At 45.6% G+C, this 22,772-nt stretch overlaps 2 protein-coding genes across 2 annotated transcripts in view; one reads left to right on the plus strand and one right to left on the minus strand.

Annotated features, from left to right (window-relative positions):
- The window catches only part of SPTBN5 (spectrin beta, non-erythrocytic 5), a 99,391-nt gene extending 96,108 nt beyond the window's left edge, over positions 1-3,283 (plus strand). The window contains 6 exon segments of the mRNA XM_064462471.1: positions 727-813; positions 1,234-1,325; positions 1,509-1,594; positions 2,074-2,209; positions 2,969-3,015; positions 3,018-3,283. Of these exon segments, the coding sequence (XP_064318541.1) occupies positions 727-813; positions 1,234-1,325; positions 1,509-1,594; positions 2,074-2,209; positions 2,969-3,015; positions 3,018-3,139 (570 nt within the window). The 3' untranslated portion in view covers positions 3,140-3,283.
- A 6,995-nt stretch (positions 3,284-10,278) lies between these two features.
- The window catches only part of LOC135315274 (cytosolic phospholipase A2 beta-like), a 50,973-nt gene continuing 38,479 nt past the window's right edge, over positions 10,279-22,772 (minus strand). The window contains exons 18-21 of the mRNA XM_064462477.1: positions 22,481-22,666; positions 19,284-19,450; positions 18,565-18,751; positions 10,279-15,259 (exon numbers count right to left, since the gene is read on the minus strand). Coding sequence (XP_064318547.1) covers positions 15,018-15,259; positions 18,565-18,751; positions 19,284-19,450; positions 22,481-22,666 — 782 coding nt within the window. The 3' untranslated portion in view covers positions 10,279-15,017. The remainder of the gene's footprint in view (positions 15,260-18,564; positions 18,752-19,283; positions 19,451-22,480; positions 22,667-22,772) is intronic.

A 22,772-nucleotide genomic window follows, 5' to 3' on the forward strand; every position in this document is an offset into this window, starting at 1 on the left:
TTCCTCTCTTCTGGAGACACTGAATTTAGTCTGCTGTGGTACTGAACAAACAAGAAAAACTTTTTCTTGCCAAACGAGAATAACTATGACTTATCTTCCTCAGGACTTTTTCCTTTATTTCTTTTTTTCAAAATAAGAATATACACAAGTAATAGGATCCTTCATCCAGAAGGGTCTCATGGCACTAGGCTAACCTTTCACTGGTACATACCTGGGGTAGGAAATAGCAGCGGCTTTTGTATAGTGTTCAGTACCATTCCACTGGGCTTAGTTTAGGAAATTAAGAAGAATTCAGCAGCCACATTAGATTGAAACCACACACTTAGCAAAACTAGACTGTGACCAGCAGGCAAGGGCCAGTGTTCCAGCTGGGGAAAAAAGCGGAGGTTTTAGTGGCCAGAAATAGACATAACTTTGATTATCCACCTTCTCTCAAAGATGTTGCTGAGTGGTCAGCTGTATATCAGTGACATGGTATAGAGCTTGCTTGCACCATGTTATATCATTTGTTCAGTCGTGACTTGAGAGAGACCCTTCCTTAATCACCCACACCAGAAACTACAGCAGGTTCTGTTTTTCTAGGAGATAATCATGACTAAGAGAGCTTCTGTGATCATAATCTGCGCAGCTCCTGTCTTCCTGTAGAAGTCACACATGAAAGATTTCACTACTCCAATAAAATACATAGCTAATAATTGGCTTTTATTACCATTTCTATTCATGTAGCCAAGCTCAAGGTCGTGGAAATCATTCTACGTAAAACTTGATGGATTAAAGCTTGATTTCTATAGTGATGAAAAAGAAGCGTCTAAGGTAATTTGGCTTTTGAATCTTTCTAGTAATCTCTGTGTTTACCTATCTAGAAATGCATTTAAAAGAAAATGGAGTTACATTTGCTTTGCTTTGGGGCTGGGGTAGTTGGTTCTCCTTCAAATGATAGCTGAGTGAAAATTCAGTGAAAATTCAACAATTGTTCAATTGCTCTAAGACAGAATAATAAGCTTTCAGAAATTTTCAAACATATTCCATAAAACAAGTATCTTAGTCAAAAATTGCCTTCAAGATACAACGCAATAGTCCGTTGTTCCTCTGTGGTTCTTCCAAATCAGTGATCCTGGTTATAAAGCAGAAAAAGATGGGACGGGTGTGTGGTCAGCCTGCAGGTTGGTATGGAATTGAATCCTAGTAGAAAAGACGCAGAAAACATTTTGTTACAATTTCTTCCTCCTTCAGAACGTATCCACACTCCTGTCCCTCAGCATTCCTGGTGCCAAATGTGAAAGGCTGGTAAATTACAGCAGGAAAGAGAACGCCTTCATGTTGCGGTAGGTCTTATGGAGAATTCTGTACACAGCTCCCTGTATGGTTGTATTTGCCTACAGTCATGTAAGACTGTATGTGGTTAGGAGGCATAACTGAAACATCTTACAGTGCTTGCCCCACTTGTAAGGGCAGCAGATATAAGGGAAGGCTAACTAGAATTCACCTTCTTCTATCCCTATTTACAGGCTGAGAGATGGGGCAGAGTATTTCTTCGCAGCACCTTCTCAGTCACTGATGGAGGACTGGCTGCGATCACTACAGAATAACATAGGTACATTCTCACTTCCTTCAAGAATGAACTGTGTTTTTAGCATGTGATGGTGAAATAAAGAGAAGAGAATGAGAAAGTGTCCTCAATGTGGGGCATTTTAGGCTGTCCTTTTTTGCCTGTTAGTAGTACACAAGTCACATGCCACCTTGCGATATGATGTCCTGGCAGGAGAACGCCCAGGGTGACTTGCAAAGCAGCCTTTCAGTTGTACTGTGGCCAGCATCAGGTTTTCCCCGGGGGGAGCCTTGACCAAGGGTTGTATTCATCCTTTTATTATGGAGTTGCTTTGGGTCTTGATCAACAGCGTTTTTTCTGAATCTAGATCTCTTGCTGGACACCTCACTAGGCTTACTGGAAAGGAGGCCAGAGCACAGTTATAACAATGATGCTCAGAGAAAATTGTTATGGAGCCAGAAATGGCAAACTCTGCCTCTAGCACTACTTCGGAAGGTTTTTATTTGTGTTCTTTGACTCTGCAGGACATGGTAACAGGTCACATTCCACAATGATGCTGCAGCCTTTCGCTCCGAACACAGAGACCTCCCAGACCAGGCTGAGGGACTTTCCAGACCAAGCCTTGGCTGAAAGACTAGCCAGCAAAAGCTCACTCGTGAGGTAGGGGCTCTGTGCTGCAAGGCTGAGCTGATGTCACTGCTGCTTGTGCTTATGTAGCAGTCAGCTACAAAGGGATATTGCCATGAGGTCAAAAAAGTCCCACTTCTCTGTCACTAAGCCAGTAAAAATTCTTGCATATGACCATGCCTCAATCAATTTGTGTCATTTATGATGTGCTACAGACAGTTTTTAAAAATGGGCCTCACTGTAGTAAGCCATATCCTGTCTGTGGTTGATGACTTAAAATTGGGACACCCAGAGCAATTCTTGTATCACCTATTTAGGCACCAAAGTTACTGAAATCAAGTATCTGATCTGAAGACAGGGTTCCCTGTATGCACAACGGAGAGAGACTTGTTCCAACAGATCAGGGAATCAGAGCCAGGTGCTTTGGATAGTCCTCTGACCATTCTCTCCAGCAGGGTCTGAAAGGGACCCAGCCTCCTAATTTAAGGAACGAAATGAGTTGTCTGAAGCTGCACTGTTCAAATACTTTCATCAAAGGCTGTTTTGAGAATCCAAACACAGGCGTACAAAACACACCCACAGCCAAATTAGGAAGTTTGGCCCGTAGTGTAAATCAATTTCTGTTGTGTTTGGAGTCTGAAAGATCTTACAGACTATGATGTGATATCCTGGTCCCTCTGCTTGGTAGATTTTTGCTGCTCAGCTAGATGCCTAACAAGTTCTTGCACATACACAGTGACTTAAACTCCTCTAGATTGTACCTGATTTTCTGGTGATGCCTGTTGTTGACAGGAGAACACCTTCCTTCAAAATAAAACCGGAGAGAGAGTCTGCAGAATTTTCAACAGCTTTTAAGATGGGACTGCAGTGACACAAACCTCCGTCACCACCCTGAGCCTAGAACAACGCGGTAATAAAACCAAACTACTTCCATCTCTACTAGAAGCCGGAAGAGAAGAATGACATTTGCCTCAATGAGTACCAGACCCTTCCCCATTATATCTTAACCCAGCCCTCTGGAAAGGTATTAAAATGTTTTAAGTTAATCACAACCCTTGGATCTTATTTTAATTATGTATTAAATCTAGTAAAGCCATTACATATAATTAAACAGGACTGCATCTGGTATACTTTTGTGTATATGACAACTCTGTCATTCATCGTATCACCTAAGTGATGTCTACTCCAAGTTACCTAAGGGAAGAGCAGAGGGACCTTTAAGCCAGGCAGCTCAAGTGAAGTGGGGAGCACTGAGCAGAGCTCGAGGTGCAAGCTGTGAGTGAACAGCAGCCAACTGCAAGTAGCTTTGCAGATATCAATGGATAAGATTTAAGAGAGCTGTTCTGTACACCACAGAAGCAGAAGTCTCAAAGGGAATATTTGTTATATAATTCCTGCAGTGCCTTGTAGTCTCCACAGTCTTTCATTTTTACAACACGTCAACCAACGATTCCCTGTTTGCCAATTCTTTCTGGACGAGGTTACCAGGAAAAAAAGTGCTGGAGAGTTACTAATTTTTAATGGAATCTGAAACTAAAAAAATGTATGAACAATTAGTCTTTCAGTGTAAAAGGAGAGGAAAAGCTGGATAGCAAGGAGGAAGTGTAGTCCCCTGAGCGTTGCTCTCAGTAAGACCAAAAACTAGGTCACTTAACCAGCCTATTGGGAAGCTGGGTTGAGCAGGAGTTATATAAGATAGTCTTTTGGGGAAAATGTGGGTAAAGGCAAAAAGCATGTCTAGTAGTACGTTACCTGTATAAAACCTCATCTTGTTCTCATTACACTATTGGCCTTTTTCCCGCTTCTTGAATTGCTATAGCTGGACAGGGTGTCAAGTGCACACAAATTACCAAATTTTTATCTCCACAGTGCACACAGCAAAGTCCAAGCATGATGCAGCAGCAGCAGTGCCATAAAGACAGGCGACCACATCTGTAGGAGTCTGTTCTTTTTAGCCAGTAGTATAATGCTTACTTTTAAAAGATACCACTCCTTGGGCTAAACACAGAAGTGTTTGTGGGATGAGACCTCTGGAGGTCTGTAATTCAGCCAAACAATCACCAACACTGGATCAAGATCAGGTATGGTTTTGTCCAGACAAGCCTTAAAAACACTCTGAGGGTGGCAATTCCGTAGTCCCTGTGGGTGACCTGTTTAGTGCTACTCTACTCTAGGTGAATTTTCTGCTAAAGTTTCATATGAACCTTCCAAGTCAGGATTTGTGCCTGTTGGTCCCTGCTACGTCATATGCAGTTAACAAGAAGCGCGTGGACCCATCAGCTTTGTACCTGCACTTCAGCTGTTGAAGGTGCTGCCATGTTGCCTTCTCTTTTGCCAGACTGATCAAGTGCAACTCTACCAGTCTTCCTTCATAGGCTGTGTGCCCTCAAACCTCTGATTTCCTTGGTAGCCCTCCATCACACCCACTGGAGTCTCTCTGCTTCCCCCTTGAACTGGGCATCCCCAAACCATACTCCATACATGTCCTAGTCACTCCTGACTAAAGGGGCTTACATGCCTGACACAGCCCATTATGCAGTTTGCTTTATTTGCAGTGCTTGCTCATACTGACTATGGCAGCCACTGTAACTGCCAGAGGTTTTCAGCAGAGCTGCTACTCAGGCAGTTGCTGCTCAGTCTGTGCTGACAAAGGGGCATATTCTGCACCTGGTGCTGAGGTTTGCACTTCTTCTTGTTCAACTTCATGAGATTTCTTTTAGTCCAATCCTCAAGTTCTCTCGAAGTCCTTCTGGACTGAAGATCTGCCATTTGTACTGTCAGCCATGCCCTCATTTTTTTAGTATTGTCCCCAAATGTACTGAGGATGTGCTCTACCTCGCTGTACAGCTCACTGATGAAGGCACAGAGCAATATTAGTCACAATATTTACACCAGGATACCCCATTTGTCACCAGCCAACCTCTGAAAGCCAAGCCATTAATTGTTGCCATTGTAGAAGGCAGCTTAGCCAGTTTTCAAACTGTCTAACAGTCTGTTTGTCCAGCAAGACTGCTGGAGAATGCTCTTAGAGACAAAGGACAAGCCTCACTAAAGCTGAAGTACATTACATCTACTTTTCTCCATGTGACCACATTTCACCATGAAGGGCAATCACATGGTCCAAGCCCAACGTCCCCTTAGTAAATCCGTGCTGGATGATCCTGATTGATTGCCACCTTGTCCTTCATGTGCTTGGAATGAAGTCCAGGAGGACTTGCTGCATGAGCTCACCAGTGAGTGTGGTGAGGCTGCTTGGCCTTGTATATAGTTTACCAGAGCCTTTCTTGCTTTCACTCCAGATGGTATCCCATCATGAGAGACCTCCTCCAGCCACCATAATGCTTCACAGGTAATAGAGCAGTCTCAGAGTCACACAGCCTGCTAGCGCCGCACGTCACTGAACATCCAGCTTCTCTAAGGAGGCCCTGATCTGTTGCTTCCCCAGTGGTTGATCTCCCAACTCCTTCCCTAACCAGCCTAGTGTAAGCAGAGGCCTGGGACCAGGCTTTACTTGTGAGTATTGAGAAGAAAAAGAAGAAGAAGAAAATCTGGAATACTTTGGCCTATTCCATCTTGTCCATCACTAGGTTTTCGCCTCCATTTGTGGGAGAGAGCGCAGAGAATTGGAACAAATTAGAATGAAAACTTGGTCAATAATGCTATGAAATCACTGGGTTAAGTGGATAGGGATGTTGAACTGAATCTTTTCCTACAGGGGACTAGGCAGAACCTTCCTGATGGACAGACACATGCACAGTCACGCATGTACCTGTGTGAGGAGGCACTCGTGTTCCAAACCCACCATCCCAACAGCGATGCTGCATTACTAGTTCCTTCTCAGTGGCTGGGACTGAGGACCAGCGTGTAAAGATAAGGCCCCACGCTAGGTCACTGACCCCCAGTTAAAGAAGTTATAGCACCCAATAGAATGGTGGAGAAACAAATGCAATTTAAAAAAAAATTAAGAAGTATTTTACTGTGAAATAAGAACATGGTCTGCAGGGATTTTTCTGGATAAAATGGTCTCATTCCTTTCATAATACTTTGTTGCACTGGAAACTAGATGGCAGGCCAGAAGTGCATACCAAGAAAGACTAATGATCATCTAAGCACAACGGAAGCTATTTGCAGAAAAGAGTTGTCACCATTTTCAGAAATTGAACTGTAACAATCCAGGTGGCCGGAGCTGCAGGCCTGTGAACAACTTCAGTCTTTAAGTCGTGTGAGCTCGATACTGACAAATGAGGGGCGTTAGATGCTGTCAGGTGTGCACCTCGCTGCCAGGGATTGTCAGTCATGCCAAATTGCATTGCTGTGGTCGTAGGTGAGACCAGCCTAAGAATAACTGCAACCTGATCCCCAGCCTCCACAGATGAAAGATAATTGCACTCAATGCTTTGTCTCATCTTCTGTTGTTTTCATGCTCTATTTTTGCCTTGAGGTGCTGACGTAAAGGACCCGTTGAATCGGCTGTGCGGTTAGAGCAGCTTCAGTGTAACAGATTTCTTTTTGTAGTGCTCTGACTGGCACTCGGCAGAGTCACAGCTATTGAACGTAAGCAGTAATCTCACTGTATGATCAAAGCGGAAAAGAGAAAAAATAGAAGAAAAAACCTTGGCAGCCACCTGAGCATCACTCCCAGGAAGAACGCAAATCAGAGAGCAGTTACTTCCTAACAAAATGAACTTTTTCAGGGTTTGCCAGATTCTTACAGGGGAGACATGCAACCTTTCAAAAGTGAGTCACACATTAGAAATGCAAAATGCTATGGGATTAAACCAGTGAGCGTAAGCTTGTCTTTCTGCACCAGCGTGTCAGTGCACTTGACGCTATTCCACTGTAGATCATTTGCAACCGTAAAAAAAAATCACGGAAAGTATCATCAGAGCTGGGTGGGCTGTAATTTTGGTGGTTAGAAAGCATGACTGTGCTAAGAAAAAGTCACATTTGCAAAATTATTTTTGCTAAGCTGTAACTAGTCAATTTTCAAAGGTAGTTTCTGCAATTGTTTCAGAGGTCAAATAAAGAGGTAAACTATCTCTTTTTTTTATGGGGATGTTTTATGGGAGGGGGAGGACTTGATAAAAGTAGTTCAGGAGACGGAAGCTTGTCATTATTCTGTCTAAGCATTTATTGCATTATTGCAGCTGTTAACTGAAGACCGAGCACGGTTTGTGTTTCCAGGCTTCCACGCCCACAGGTAAGCTGGGGCTCCCTAGTCATTACAGGGGCAATGCCTTAAAGCATTTTATACTGTCATGTAGGTCTCCCAGTGATTTTCCTAATAGGAGAGATGTAGCGGCCTGCTGATCCCACCAGCTGGAGTGACCAGTCCTCGTGCTTTTACCAAGCCTGGCTTCCCAAAGCAGAAGCCTCATGTGCCGTGTGATTCCCAAACAAGGACTCCAGCCACCTCTGCACGTTTCCTCATTCCCCACACCCCTACATGTCACGTCCCGTGTCCTTACCTGCACACTTCAGGCCTGGCACTGTGCAGCACACCGAGGCGGCAGCTTAAGCGGCTCAAGCCATTGCTTCCCGCAAGGCATAAGCTGCCGTTGCTCAATAAGACTCTCATAACTGCCAGCAGTAACTGTTGAAAGTGTGGCTTTTAAGCTGGGCTGCATGTGAGACATTTCAACATTGTTTATCCAAGAGGAGCCTTCCCAGCAGCAACCTCGAAGAGGCTGAGTGGAGTTAGCCAGTAGCCAGCAGAGAAGGGGATAGCGTGCTCAAAGATAAAATTACCAGACTTATTTTGACCATATATCTTCCAACAGCGCAGGCTGCCAGAAATCGGCTAGGAACGAACTGAAGCAACGTCACACAGTTTTATCTCAGGCACTGAGATCAGTTTGGCTTTCCAGTCTTAATCTGATCGTGCTCTGTGCTTAGATCCTTAATGCTGTCCTTCTCCCTCCTGCAAATAACTCTTGCCTCCAGGAACTGGTTTGTATCCCACGAACGTGGATTACATTTTCTGCTGACGTCATTACCATCATTAAAACTGCTGCTTCCATGTGCCCATGGCTCTTTTAAGGTTCTGCCTGGATTTGTCGCACTGCAGTATACGCTAGTCGGTCGTTCAGCGTTACACGCAGTTACAGTTTTACGCTACTTGCAGACCTTGTATCGATTAGTCAGTTGTGAATACTTGAAGCGGAAAGTTAAAATCCTTGCCCAAGGTATCTTGCTGCCCGAATAGAATATATTGGCATTGGCATGACAAGACCTGGTCACATAAGTTGATACCTAAACTAGTCCACAGCAGGCTTATAATACGAAGCTGCGCACCGTTTCTGGAAGAGAGGGCTTTTGCCTAAGTCCTTTCTCCTCAGCTACTGAACAGCAAATTGTTCTGAGGCTTTAGAAAAACCCTTGCATCCTTAAATATGGGGCATCATAGAGGTGCAACGGGTTAAATGGTTATGACACATTTCCAGCAGGGAAACCCAGGCCAGATATATGTGACTGCTCCAGTCCCGGGTTCCCTCAGAAGGAAAAGTCATGGTGGCTGTTGGTCTGGGAGGGTGAAAGCCAGGAGACGCAGATTTTGTTCTTCCAAGGACGCTGAGCAAGCAAAAAGAAAGTCATGGAGATGCCAAGCAAGTCCCGCCCATCCCGCCCCGTAACCCCAAACAAAACCCTATCTATCTAAAATCCTTCAATGTTGATGAATATCATGTTCTTCCCCAGACCATCTTTAACAGCCTTAAGCTTTCCTATTTCCCAAAGGAGGCTCTGCAAGCACAGCGGTGAGCTCTGCTGATCACCCCGATGGCCCATTCCTGCGCAGGCCCAGCCCATGCGTGTCCCTGGAGGACTCCACCTGGCACAGGTCAGGCCTGGGGCACCTCACGGGCGTTAGTCACCCCACAGCACGGCATCCAACCCAACCAACAATGCTGATGGGCCCAATTTAGCAGGATTGCTTGTACACTGTAGGTTAGACAGGTTTGGCTGGTTTGGGACGTGGAGGTTTTGACCTGAAATGCTTGTTAGCCGTTCCCTTCCCTTTTACCACCACAAACCAAAATTTTTTGGTGCTCAAGCTCATTTTTCTCTTAAAAGGTCCTATCTGAAGAGTGCATTAGAAGCATGCTATACCTGGAAATTTCTAGCAGCTGTGGACAGCCGCCTTCTTCTTCAGGAGGGGCAATCTTAGTAATTAGTGTGGTTTTAGACCTGTAGCTCCTCCCCACAAGCAGAGGCACACCTGCCCGTGCTCTTCCAGGGAGGAGTCCAAGCCTGGAAGAAAGGCACAGGGCTGCTGATGGCTTTGTGTTTTCTTGTACCGTGCCTCAGTCTGGCTACGCAAGAGGATTAAGCTGGGATTCCCATCGTCATGTACTTTAACTCCTTATGCCTAAGAGGTGTAATAATATAGGAAGGTGGCAGGCACGCAATTAAAGCTGTTTAAATTAATTAATTAAAGCATGTGTTTTTCTCCAGAGACCAAACACCCTTGTGTCTGGAGGTCCGTGCCCCCCACAATGGGCTTGTAGAGAGCAAGTTTCGGCTCCAATTCTGAATTCACTTTTTTCCCAGGAGTCAGGATGAAGCAGAGCAGATCCAAGAGGGAAAGAAAGAGGCTTATGGTGCACCTCAAAAAAATAACACCCTGATGAGACTGTTCGTCTGAGACACAGACTCAACTCCTGCAACGTCAGGCTGAGCCCAGGCTCCTGAGGCTGACGAAGGAGGGGTCAGATGAACCCTCCAGCATGGGGTGAGGCCTGTTTAGCCCTTTTTTTCTTAAGCACCTATCTACTGGTACAAGCATTTGGATTTTAGGCTCCACTTTTTAAGGTATGGTGCAATGATGAGGAAGAATGTAATTTTTTCCCCTACTTACCCCTGTTTCCAAGCCAAAGAAAAGTCACCTAGCACGAAGCTGCGCAAAAATGGCATTTTTTTCACCCAGGACAGTGGAGTGGCTGGGTGCTCTCCCCTTACAGGTGGAAGCTAAAGCTTCATGTCTTTAACGCCTCTGACAAGGACTTCAGCCTTGGTGCTTTTCTGGCCAGCCTGAAGCAGAACTCTTGCTCTTTGCTTGCAGTCTTCTCCTCTGCATTGGCTGATTTTTCCAGTGGGAGGGACGGAGCGTGCCTAACACCAGCTTTATGTAAATACTTCATGGGTACATGCAATGTCTAGAGTGTAAATTTGTGTTCAGACTGATTCAGCTCAGTCACTCGCAGCCAACAAGGGGCTCTAATAATTATATTGCTTTTGGCTAGTCTGGTTCTCTCATCTGCTGTACCTGGCTCTGGCTGGAGCCGCCGCCTGTCACAAAAAAATACAGCAAATGAAAGTAATATGGAAACCAGCGCATTTTCCTTTATTGTTGATCTTTTTTAACTGATTTTACAAAAGAAAGTTAAAGCTTTTTCTTTTTAACTTCAGTATTTTAAAGTCACCATTTAATTGATAACAGTAAAGTTCAGCAAAAGGCAGACTTCTGTACACATGTCAATCCAATCACCAAGAGGCAAAATAAAGCTGTGCCTTGGCTTTGGCTTAGCACCGTCCTACTGTGCCCTTCCTACCCTGCCTTGTGCCGTTGCACTGAAGAGGGTTTTACTACAGGAGGTAGATTTTGTTCCATTTTTTTCCAGGCTCTCAATGCATTTGTAAACCAGAATATCTTCCCTCTGATTTTTTTTTTTTTCCACCCAACCTTGAAACCAGGCAATGCCCTGCGAAGTGCTCAGCAGGTATCTAGGGTAAGTAGTGCTAACACAACTGGGAAAAATGTAGTCTTGTGTTTAAGTGCATAAAGACTTCCATGGGTCTGGTGCTCCTTTGCAATGTTTTATTTTTAATTAATATATTATTAACCAGTTAAAAGACACAAGCAGGCAACTTCTATAAAGTAGCTAACAGTTATAAGAACGAACGTATGTTTCCTTTGTGTTTGGCAGCAGATAGCAAGCTCGGTATTTGTGGGGGTTTTCCAGCAAAATGGTCACATGAGAGCAGTGCTCTAGGGTGCATTTCAGATGAGTTTTTGCACACATGCATTCATCTTCAGCAGTGAAGCAAATACAACGCCACAACAGCAAGACCCAGTTTGTAAGCATGCCATGTGCCTTGTCACACACACCTTTTTACGGTGAGAGGCAGCGAGACAGCCTTCTCCTTGCGGTGCCTGCCTTGCTTTTCACGCACGCCGTTCAAACAGCCATTCGGCAGCACGCGCACACGGGCAGGCAAGACTGGGGACAAAGAACAAGCAAACAGCCTTTGGGAAGCAAACGCACGACGTTTCAGTGGGCCGGTCCCTTAGACTCCACATGCACCCAAAGGGACACAAGGACCCATGCGCAGACCTGCGCGCGGGTCACTGAGCAGCTGTACGTCGCTGCGGCTGTGCGCTGTAGCTTTGTGGGTTTCGGGCTGTGCAAACCAGCAGGTTCTGACCCAGAGCCCGTGCGTGCTTTAGGGGACAGCATGTGCCAGCCACCACTTCCCAACAAGGTGCATGGATAAGACTGTGCCAGGTGTGGTTCTCTCCACCCCGCGGAGCCCTCCAGCAGCCTTGGCCCTCACAGATGCCCTCCAGGTCCTCCTGTCACACCGTCAGGCCAGCAACGAACTCCCTCAACGCCATCATGCTAAAAAAAAAAAAAAAAAAAACCAAAAAAAAACCCCGAAAAAAAAAGAACCAACACTCTGATGGGCAATGATACAGCCCTCACATAATTTCAGGCTCTGAAATGCAAAAATATTTAAAAAAAAAACCCAAACTATTGTCATTTAAGGCTACAGGGGTACCACATGGGCCCCAAGGAGCTCAAGGGCCACATGCTTGTCTGTGCCTCTGGGCTGCAAGACTAAACAGCAGCCCCCAGCCCCGTTTTAGGTACTGACAAAACCGTCAGTGACAGTTCTCCCAGCAAATGGAGAGTCACACCACCCTTTCCACCGCCTTCCCTACCCACAGCTACCGCCCTCGCTGTATGACAGGGTTTAACAGTCCTGCAGGAAAGTCATTCTCCACTGACTGTGGGTTACCTGAAAACCCTGTGGGGTTTTCTGGCTGTTTCACATTTTAGTGGGAATTTCTGTTTGCATTAGCAGCACTACGAATGCACCGAGCCTGTCCCAGTTATTGGTCATTTAGAGAGACCCCATTTTCTCAGTGTGGCTAAGCTGCCTCACTGCTGCGCACGTGCTGCCAAGGTTCACGAGGGGTGCGGATCACTCACTGTAGCCCATGAACAAAACCCAGAGATTTTTTGTTTTGTTTTCAGCAGCAGAGTATAAAAATTAGGTAGATGAGGTAAAATAGCGTTCCTATTTACAATATGGATGACACATAAACGAAAGGCATTGGTGGTCTTGTTCCTGACAAATCTGCTGTATCTCAGCAGGGGCTGCCCTGAATCTCTGTTCCTGAAGGCCAGGTCTTCTGGCTTCAGTTAGATATTGGTTAGGTGTCAAAATAAGTCCCAGTCTGTTGTGGAGAACACCAGTGTCTCTGGCTGAACTGAGTCTTTCAACCACTGCAGCAGAAAAGCTGCCATTACTGGGACTCCCCTCAAGCTGTTCAGCCCCCAGCCCCCTCCTCCGGCTCAGCCCGTCCCACCTCCTGTGTCATGGCATAGTGCTGGAAGCCACGAGCAATAATTTGACACCCCAAGCGCGCCAACGCAGTGAGGGCATGGAGACAGGCAGCACCATGGCACTGCTCATTCCTCGGCCATCCTCTCCTCTCCCGCTGCCCGGCCGAGGCGAGCAGGGGGCCAAACACCGACTGGCTGTGGGGGCCAAGCACTGGAGCCTGGGTGAATCAGGGTGCACCAGGCCACGGGACGCAGGAGCATGCAGCCTCTTTGCAGCCATGCTGGAATCAGGTTTTGTTCTGTGCAAGCAGATATAGGAAGGGGTTTCTCTATAGGACCAGCCAGAGGAGCATGAAAACAGTGCGCACCCTGTGCGTGTGCATGCACACAGCTGCCTGTGCTCGTATGTGCATATACCTGCACCACGGCACAGTGTGCCAGGACGTCCTGCTCTCCTATGCGAAGGTAGCAGATCCTGCTGGAAGGACTCTCTCTTCTGAGACAGCCCCCTGCTGCCACCTCACCTTTCAGCTCAAAATGGCTCTTCATTTTTTTCTTGCAGCCGGTACCCAATTACTTCTTATCTTCTCATGGTCTGAATTCAGTTGTCCAGTTGCATTCTAGCTGCTAAGACTCCTCAGGTTTTGCATGGTATTCCTTAGCTCAGTAAGTAAGCATTGCACAAGGAATAGTGCCGAGGCTTATTCATTGCCATTGCTTGCAGCAGAAGGCGCATTTAGTAGATGCAGGGTTAGGCAACGAAGCCTTTTCTAAACGCCCTCCCTCTGACCTTGAGTGCTGTGTGCGTATACCAAAAAGGCAGACCTCCGTTTCTCTTTCTTTGTCTAGCTTTGGCTTTCAAGTAAAACGAATTCTAAATATCGAGTAAATTTCCAACACAGAAGAAATGTATAAGATTTTCCTTGGAGGTTCCAATGAATATGCTGTGTTTGGATTAAATAAGCCAGAAGCAGGTCCAACTCCTTCAGTTCTAGGAACTCTGGAATCTTCTCCGACTTCCGTGGAGCTCTGTTTCGTATTGCTCATCATCCTTCCCTACCATCTTTTTAATGGAGTCGAGGGCTATAAAGATGTTCCAAGCTCCTAGTTCAAGGCAAAGTCTCTCACGTCACTCCAAGGCAAATGAAAACCATGCATCATTTTTCCAAATATTTTCCTCCAGCAAGGAGGTGCCATAAAGAATTTCCTTTTTTTTTTCATTTGTGCTCTATTTTAGTGTAGCACCTATTAAAAATACCTTGCCTATGATGTTAGGGAAAACGCCTGTAAAGGGAAAAAATCTTATGGGTGCGCAAATACAATGGCTATGCACTCCGTTAGTGAGTTATGTTATCCTACATTCAGTTTACATACGTAAGGAACACCAGCTTATGCCTCCACCATGATTTTTAAATCAAATGTGCTTGAGCCTATGGTAGTTACTCCCCTCGAGTTTCTGGTATCAAAAGCTTGTTTCAGGCTCTTGACATTTTAATGCATGAAGGCACTACCCTTATAAATCAATATAATCACTCATGCCTTATACGGTATTTTTCCCCCAGCCAGTGCTCAAAAGAACCATACTCGCTCTCTGCAGCTAAAGTCCTCTCTCCTTGAAATGTAACCGCCCCCTCGTAGCAGTCTGGAGCAGCATTTCTGTGCCAAACTCTTGCAGGGGAATGGAAAAAAGGAATAATTTCGATATCAGCAAGGGGAATCAGCCAGCAGAATGCACATTGCAGTTTGGCCGTTGTTCACAGATATATTTGATTCTTTGGCCTGACTTCAAAGCTGAGCCCACCAATTCAGTGCAAATTCTAGTCGCTCAGCCTATCTGAAAATCTGGACATTACTGAATGCAAATGGCGAGGACTTGGTTTGTAATGAAGCATTGAAAAGACACCGACAATGGGCTCAGGAATGAGGGGACAGGCACGTACGAAGAACTATCACTACCACCACCACCATATTCTATAACATTTGGGAGATCCTGGAAGGTCTCTGCTAACTAGGACCCTAATTTCTTAACAAGTAAGACCACAGTGTGAGGCTCTCACGGTCTGAAAACTGGGGGGAAGGAGATTAAATAAACCCTTTTGAAAGCTAGGAACTTGAACAAGGCAAGATGAGAAATGTACAGGCTTCCTCAGTTTCCTGCAAATAATGAACACTGTGATGTGTTGTAATGTGACTGTGACATGTTAGAATGTGACTGTGATGTATTGTAATGTGACTGTCATAGCCTTCAGTGGGGAACAATGCAAAAACCCAGCCTAGGGGTATCCAGGTCCAGAGTGGCTGGGGAAGTTCCCAGTCCTGCCGCTTCTCCGTTCTACGGCACTCCGGATTGCCTGGAGGAGCATGTCTTTGTTATTGAGGATGTTGTATATGCTCAGGTTCACGAGTTTGTCAAAATTTTCAGGGGAGTAGATTAGCCTAATGAGGTAATACGGTGAGCAGTTGTTCTCCAGATTCACTTTGCCTTCTTCCATCTCTGAGAGACAGCGCTTTACCCCTGCAGAGAAAGACAAAAGCCACCACAGTGAGCTGAATCTGGAGCATAAAACACATGGTGTTGGAAGGGACTGATCTACTTGGCAGAACCCGCTGTTAAAAACAGCCTCCAGGAAAGATTGCGCCACCCCCACAGCTTGAAAGAGCCATTCCTCATCAGCTTTCCCAGCCGCTCCTCCTTCCCCCTCCTGCTAAAGCTCAGACCTGGAAATTCCTCTGCAGGGCTGGCAGGAATCCCCTCATCCTGCCCCTGCAGACAGTCATTCCTGGGCAGTGTGCCCCTGGTCCAAATACTTTCCCAAACCCTATAAGTCTGACTCTCAGACAAGCCACACACCTGGAAGACCTTTAAAAACCCATGATCAGACCTTGACTAGCAGTGACAAAAGCGCATCTGCCAGCTAGAGCGAGCGGACAACCTAGTACCTGCTAGGAGGCCTTGCGATGCTAACCTCACAGCATTGCTTGTTGCAGAGTGCTGAGGTACGGAGGGAACAGAGCACCCCACATCAGCCTCTCAGCCTTCAACTCAGCCTCGAGTTAACCCAGCCTCTTGGACTTGCCAACCTCCATCCTCCCTTTTAGGTCAATCTTTTTGCTTAAAAGGACATCCTAATTAGGTCCACCGGGACTTCAGCAGCCTATATTTATGCTTCTACATAATGTTTAGAGTTAGACTTTTTCCTCTGTCTTCTTACCTACCTCCTTGCAGTCTGAACCAAATATGCCAAAGCCACAAATGTATTGCAAGATGACTGTCAGCGAGGCTACAAATACGACTGCTGAGATATTCCTTATGATGTCTACCAGAACCACACGAAAATGACCCATGAATTTTGCTTGAGACATAGCAGGTTTTAGTCTAACCTAGTGGTTTCTAGGCAGCGTGGTCTCAGGGTGCTGGGCACACACTCTCACTAGAAGTGGCTGTATTAAAAATGTCCATGTTTTGCTTCATTGAGCCTCCCAGTATTCAGAGAGCCATATTATCTGTGCTATCCACATTCAGATACTGCTGCATCTGCCTCAAGCACTCAAAAGCACAGTCTGTAGCTGCATTGTAAGTGAGCACTTCGCAAGCTGATCCCTTTTTCTAGAATTTAAATAGTTAAAAGCAAGAAAAATAAGTACCCACATTTCACAGGGTGTCTCTCAGCCAACTAGAAATGAAAAGCTCCACTGATAAACTTGAAACGCAGGCAAGCAGGTTGCCAAGGTCCCTCCTCCCCCAGTCGCCCACATCAGTTGCTGGCTGTCAGCTTGACTAATGAAGCACCGGCTGCTCAGAGACATGCAGGTGAGCATCACAGCTCACGAATTTGGGCCTGGAGCACTGAGAAGCTGCAGCAGCTGCTTTGCTCTGCATAATCTCATTTGTCTTTCATTCAGAGAGACTCTAGAACACTCACCGATTTTACCTGCTAGGCACTGCTCAATTGCCATATCTCACTGCGCCTGGCCATTTGGATCATCTCCAGCCTGCACCTAACAAGCCTAGCTCTCTCTACTGGGTATCTCCTCTGTTCATCCATAATGTTTCTAAATGTGATTTTATTGCTGCATGTCTTACTGCACGTATTCTCTGAGCATTGGTGAACATCGTAACAGAAAAGGAGCTTTACTTAGCCCGTTTTGCTGCTGTTCATAACCTTCCCCAAACGTTCCCTCAGAGACATCCATTTTGCTGTGGTCCCAGTACCTCGATATAATTTTGGGTAAAGGAAGAAGAGGGAATGTTCTGTCTGCTCTCTTGAGCAGTAGTGAGGGAGAGCAGAAACTTCCCCACGGCCTGGTGACTCAAAAAGTGGTAGATACTTCAGGGTTTATTGCTGTAAGCGCTCCAGCACAGAGGAAGGTCTCAGGTTAAGGAAGTCAGACAGCAAAGGCACCAACAAGGGTGCCTGTTGGATTTCTGCAAAGTATCCCACAAGCTGTTGGAAAAAACTAGTCTATACTGAGCCTCTCTTGTTCTAACATTGTCTTTGTTGCTTCATGCCTGCATTCAAAGGCAACACCTGAGGGCAGACCCCACTGCCCAGGGCCTGCTGGGCCTCCACGCAGAACCCACCCAACTGCATATGTTCCCACAGCAAAGCCTTGTCTGCTGTTGAATTCCCTGGAGAAAGGCAGGAAAGACAGGAGCCGTGTTACTGGGGCAACTTAGGGTCTTGCTGTCTGTTAATCATGCACACGGGGCTGCTGAACTCATGCGCAAAGCTCTTCAGCAAGTACAGGACAAGGCCCTTCTCTGTGAGCTGACGCAGGCTTTCCCTTGCGTACACCACAGACTGACAGAGGGTTTCTGGCAGCTCTTTCTATTCACTGGCATTTAGTAAAGGAAGTAACCTCCCTCTCCCACAGTGCTTCTACCAACGCCAGATAATGTCTCAGCCACGGTAGGACAATCAGTAACTTTTATGCTTCTTACCCTTACACCAACTAAACGTTGCATCCCCTCCCCCTCCTACTATTTATTTTTCTGAACCTGTTCACACCAGAATTACCTGACCCAGCTGTTAGCAGCCATATGCCCGTTCCTTCTGCTCAGACTCTTGCGCCACAAACATCATTCTTATTACTTTTGGAGAGACTTGCTAATTCTCTGGCATTAGAATTAGCATGAGAGTATGGGAGAAGCAACCAGTGCCCAGCCTGCTCTCTTACTGCTAGGTCTTAAATGGACAGGGGTGAAGGTGAGGCAAGAAGCAGTTGGCAGATGTTCTTGGTGTCTTCTAGATCGAGGAGGAATTCTGGCCCAACATCTTACCCTTGCAAGCGCTGCCTTCTCCAGTATGCCTTGTGGTGGGAGTTGCGGCTTAAGGCCTTGTTGTTCCCTCCTGTGTCTTACTCAACATCACTGAGTCTGCTGAGGTTTGCTAACCTGCCTCTTGAGCAGTACAGGGAGGCTAGTCAGTAAAGACATGGACTTGCCTCATCTACCTCTGTCGCATCATGCTTACTGGATGAGAGATACAGTTTCACTCTGTATATGGGGAACATAATCCCAGTTTTGGTGAGAAGGTTAACATGACTAGGCTAACAGGAACAGAACTGACAGCTCCTTCTCCTCTGCCATGGGGGAAACTCATGTACTTGGAGCTGAATGCAGTAACCTAAACCTGGCTGGGGAGATGAGTGGCCATGCTCATTCGTAACCCAGTGGAAGAGGCAAATGTACTTGTGACTCACACAAAGGCTGTGCCCTTACTTAAAGTTATTGCTACAAAGGACAAATAAGATCCACGCTGTGGAAAGACAAATGGCCTGAACTCAACTAGAACATACAGTTTTGTTGACTGAACTCACCAGGCTCCTTGAATTCCTTAAAGGTGTCATTCACCAGGGGGAAATGGATTACTATGGGTGCTCTGGGGTCCTCTGCGTCCGAAAACACATAACACTCCTTTGGGTTCTTCTCTTCTTCTTTACTTATCTCCACTTTGGGGAATGGGATTTTTTGTATCTTGCAATATTTGTATGTCATCTCTAATTGCTGTGGACACAGAACGTCACTGTGTTAAAGCTAACACTAAGACAAGAATCAGGTTTACTGAGGTATCATAGAAATACTACGGTAGCTTAATTCAGTCCCTAGAATCACTTTGCAATGAATGTGGAGTCCAAAGTAGCCACGGTATAACCTTACTTTCTGCCACCATTCACTGCAAGTCAGAAGATGTTTCTTATCACCCTATAATGTTTTTTACAGCTAGAGGGAACGACCAGAAGCCACACTTGGAATTTGTCATCAGGACAGACCAAGAGAGATCAAGGTCAAGCCACCGATTGTTACTTCAGTTCCCGGAGGGTCCTAGGAAGTTTATGCTGCAATCCACTACAGAGAAAAGAGCCTAACAGTTTCTATAGTTCTGGTTCTGAAGGAAGTTTCTTTCCTCCTCCGAGATATGGTGACTGGTTTGCTCTTGACTATACGATCAAGACACAGACAGCCACTTACTTAAAAGTTTTAATAACACAGTAAGAGTTTTACCAGGGCTACAAGGAGCACAGCGCGTTAATCTCACCTTGAACACATTCCCCAAACCATAATCAAGTGAGATAATGACATCTACATTCCTCTCTGGCTTGAAAAGGGCTGCGCCACTGGTGTTGATGAAATAGCCAACATCTATCAGGCAAAGATATTTCTGCAGCGGTGTCAGATTGTTAGGGAAGGAGTCCAGCACAGTGTCTGAAAAACATTTTGAATATAGTCAGTGGTGCATTGGTAGGAAAGAAAAGTCAGTAATTCTGTCTGTGCTACACGTTAAGGGCAGCCCCTTGGCTGCCCTCAAGACCAGGCTCACCTCCCTCCATAACGCGAGCCCACAAACATGGCCTCAGGAGCACGCCCTCCAAACCGCACGTCTGAGCACATCTGGCCTGTGACCACACTCCCCCAGGCACGCTCACAAAGGCAGGCCAAAAGGCAGCCAGGCAGAGGACAGGTGAGACCCAGGCTCCGCTGACCTCGCAGTTGCTCTGGGGAGTGATTTTTCACAGAATACAGACTTTAGCTGATATTTTTTCCCCTGAGAACTGGGAAAAATGCAAACAACAAAAACAATTTCACAGTGTAGCAACAAACCTAACAAATGCAGTACATGGCTGCACTTTTGCATTGCTCTTTTTTTGCTTTTGCATTCTCAGGATTAGACTCCTCTCCCAGAGTGAAAAACCTGACCTCAACCTGCTTTCAGTGATCTCTCATACAAATTATCTTAGCCGTGCTGCAAAAAAATACCGCATCGTGCACACAGCATCCCTTACCAACAGCTTAAAATATTTTTTCTTTATTAAGTAAACCTCACATTAACACCAAAAGGAGCTAAAGGGGGATTATACCAACCGGCAGGTTGAGATCCAAAGCCAATTTCTGATAGCTAGACTCTTATTTCTCTGCTAGCAACGCTACTAGCCTGCCCTGTAGACAGCAAGTCCACTATTGTTTCCCTGGTACCATTTCCAATCCCATGGAATAAAAAACACTTTGCCACGGTTTGAAATATCAAAATAGTGGTTTAAAAGTGTTCCTCAAGTTCACAAAATGAGGTAGCAAAGCCCAGAGCAGACCCCTTGAGTCTTAAATCATTTGTGCGTGGGTATTTTAAGAAACTGTTGATCACAGAAATACTGCAGGTAAGTTCCAGCATTTCTCTTCTTTCGACTGCCCTGCCTCCTTGGCCTCATTCTGTGGTGTTGATTTAAACCGTGCAGAATAACTCTAGCTTGTTCCATGGCCTGGAATGCTTGACAGCAGCTTGAAGTAATAACTCGTATTTTTTCCATTCCCTCACTGTCAGGTCTTTGCAAAATTATTTGCTTATTTTAGCATTCATGGCTGCTGGGAATTCACAGATTCTGCTGTAACGTGAAACATTTTCTTGCAGTCCCTCACAGAAGAAACAGAGCGTACTTTTTAGTTTTATTTGGCCTGGATTATTTTTCGTTGAAATTCCGTTACCCCCATTTTGTTATCACAGAAATGGGACTTTGCAGCATTTATTCATGGCTGGAATTGTGATCTAGAGGCAGGCATTTCCCTGGGAGAGTCTCCTTGTCCATCCCACACCCAAAAAGGGACTTTAAAGAAGTCCTGCCTCAGGTGTTCCCTTGAATTCTACTGTAAATGCATTACACTAATGCCAGGCTATGAGTTCTCAAATTTCACACCACAAAAATTAGGCTTTTCACATAGCATTTAAAGTCTTGTTTTGATGTGTCAGATAACCTGAGCTCTAGGGAAGCCTTTAAAACACTGCTATATTCTGGAGACTTGACCTACGACGAGACTATTTCTGCTCACAGAGCTGCCATCTCCTCTTGCTCCTAGAGACGGAGCCACCTGGTTTTAGCTTGGTCTCATGCAGGCAGCCAAAAGGGGATACAAAATCTGCTAATTTTTCCCACTCCAGACATTCAGTTTCCATTTTCCCACTCCAGACTTCATGCTTTCCACTTATTTTATTTGTAGAATATCTACCCTGAGGTAACCTTTAGCGTCCCTGTGCTCTCTTTCTCCAAACCCTCCTTGAGATTTGCTTCTACCCATTTGCCTTTACAAAACTGCTACTCAGAAACGCAAGGAAAATTATTTTTTTAACATTTACAGACTGACAGTTTTATCCTTCATCCACCTTCTTAAGCCACTCGCTTGCTCCTTCTCTCACCCACCCTTCTTATGCTACTTGTTCTCTCCTCCTCTCACTTGTTTTCTTAGAGCAGACTCTTCTAGGACATGAACTTTTTGCTTACTGAACATTTTCAAAGCACTTAGCACACTGTCAGCTCTGCCTTAATCCACAAAAAAGCTCCACCATCTCTTGCCGTTGCCTGCAAACTATGTAGCAACGGCAGCCAGGGACAAAAAGTGTTGTAACTTGTATGAAACGGGAGAGAAAACACAAGGTGCCAAAGAGGAAGACTCAGAGGAGGCAGAGACCACATGTTTTGTTGCTGAAGTCAGATTAACCTTAATAATGTGGGGTCTTCCCACGCTGCTACCTGCTTACGGAATAAATGAAGACACTGGGATTACAGGAAGGTTTGTAATGCACAAAACCTCAGCTCCATCACGTTGCTATCATTTCGCCTATTATTTCATAGATTTTGAGGTAAAACTCTTATGACTGTTCACTTTGCCGGCCTGCAGAGCACAGGCCATAGAAAACTGCTGTTCAGTTTATACACCAAGTCTACGCATTCTGTTTGTCTAAACCTCTGTGGCTTTAACTTTCTGTCGTTGGATCTTGGTATTTCTGTTTCTGAGGGTTAAAGAGAGGTCTCTGGATAGATAAAGCATCAGGCAGAAATACCACACGTGTGGGCAACCACTTGTTTGCAGCCAGTCCTTTCCTTCATCTGATCCACATCATAACTTGCTATTTTATGTTTCTGGTGTTACCTTTGTTTCTTGACTCAAAAGATCCCACCCTTTCAGAGCCTTTTGACTACTGCACTCATACGGAGTGCTAAAACTTCTGTAGAGGAGCATGCTTTGGCACCAATTGCAGGTATCTTCAGGAGGTGAAAGAGTGGCCCAGTTCATTTTAACCTGTTACCCTAAAGAAACACACACCACGAACATGGTTCCATCTCAGCAGGTTTCCAAACCCTGAGAAAATATCTCTAAATGTGAGATTTCCAAAGTCTAAAAAAAAAAAAATAAATAAAAATCTGAGATGTTACCTGCACACTGCAGCTAACCCTTTGTTGCAGTTACCTTTCCATTCAATAAATTTTTTCTGATGGACATAATCCTTATGAAATTCTAAGCCTCTCAGGAAGTTATGAGACTTTCCCAGTAGCGGACGCTTGGTCATAATGTCCTGAAACATTTCATACAGCTTCCCTGACAAACAAGATGGAGGCTCGATGACAGTGACATCCTCCTCAGGGGAATGTTTTTCTGAAACAGAGAAGGAACTGTGAGAAAAAAACATCAGCACCTCCTTGCAGGCACCTTTACTGGCTGGCTGCCCTCGCTGCCCTCCCGCGCATCTCGGCCCTGCCCC

The sequence above is a fragment of the Phalacrocorax carbo genome, chromosome 10 (assembly GCF_963921805.1).
Source record: "Phalacrocorax carbo chromosome 10, bPhaCar2.1, whole genome shotgun sequence".
In the NCBI taxonomy this organism is placed as follows: Eukaryota; Metazoa; Chordata; class Aves; order Suliformes; family Phalacrocoracidae; genus Phalacrocorax; species Phalacrocorax carbo.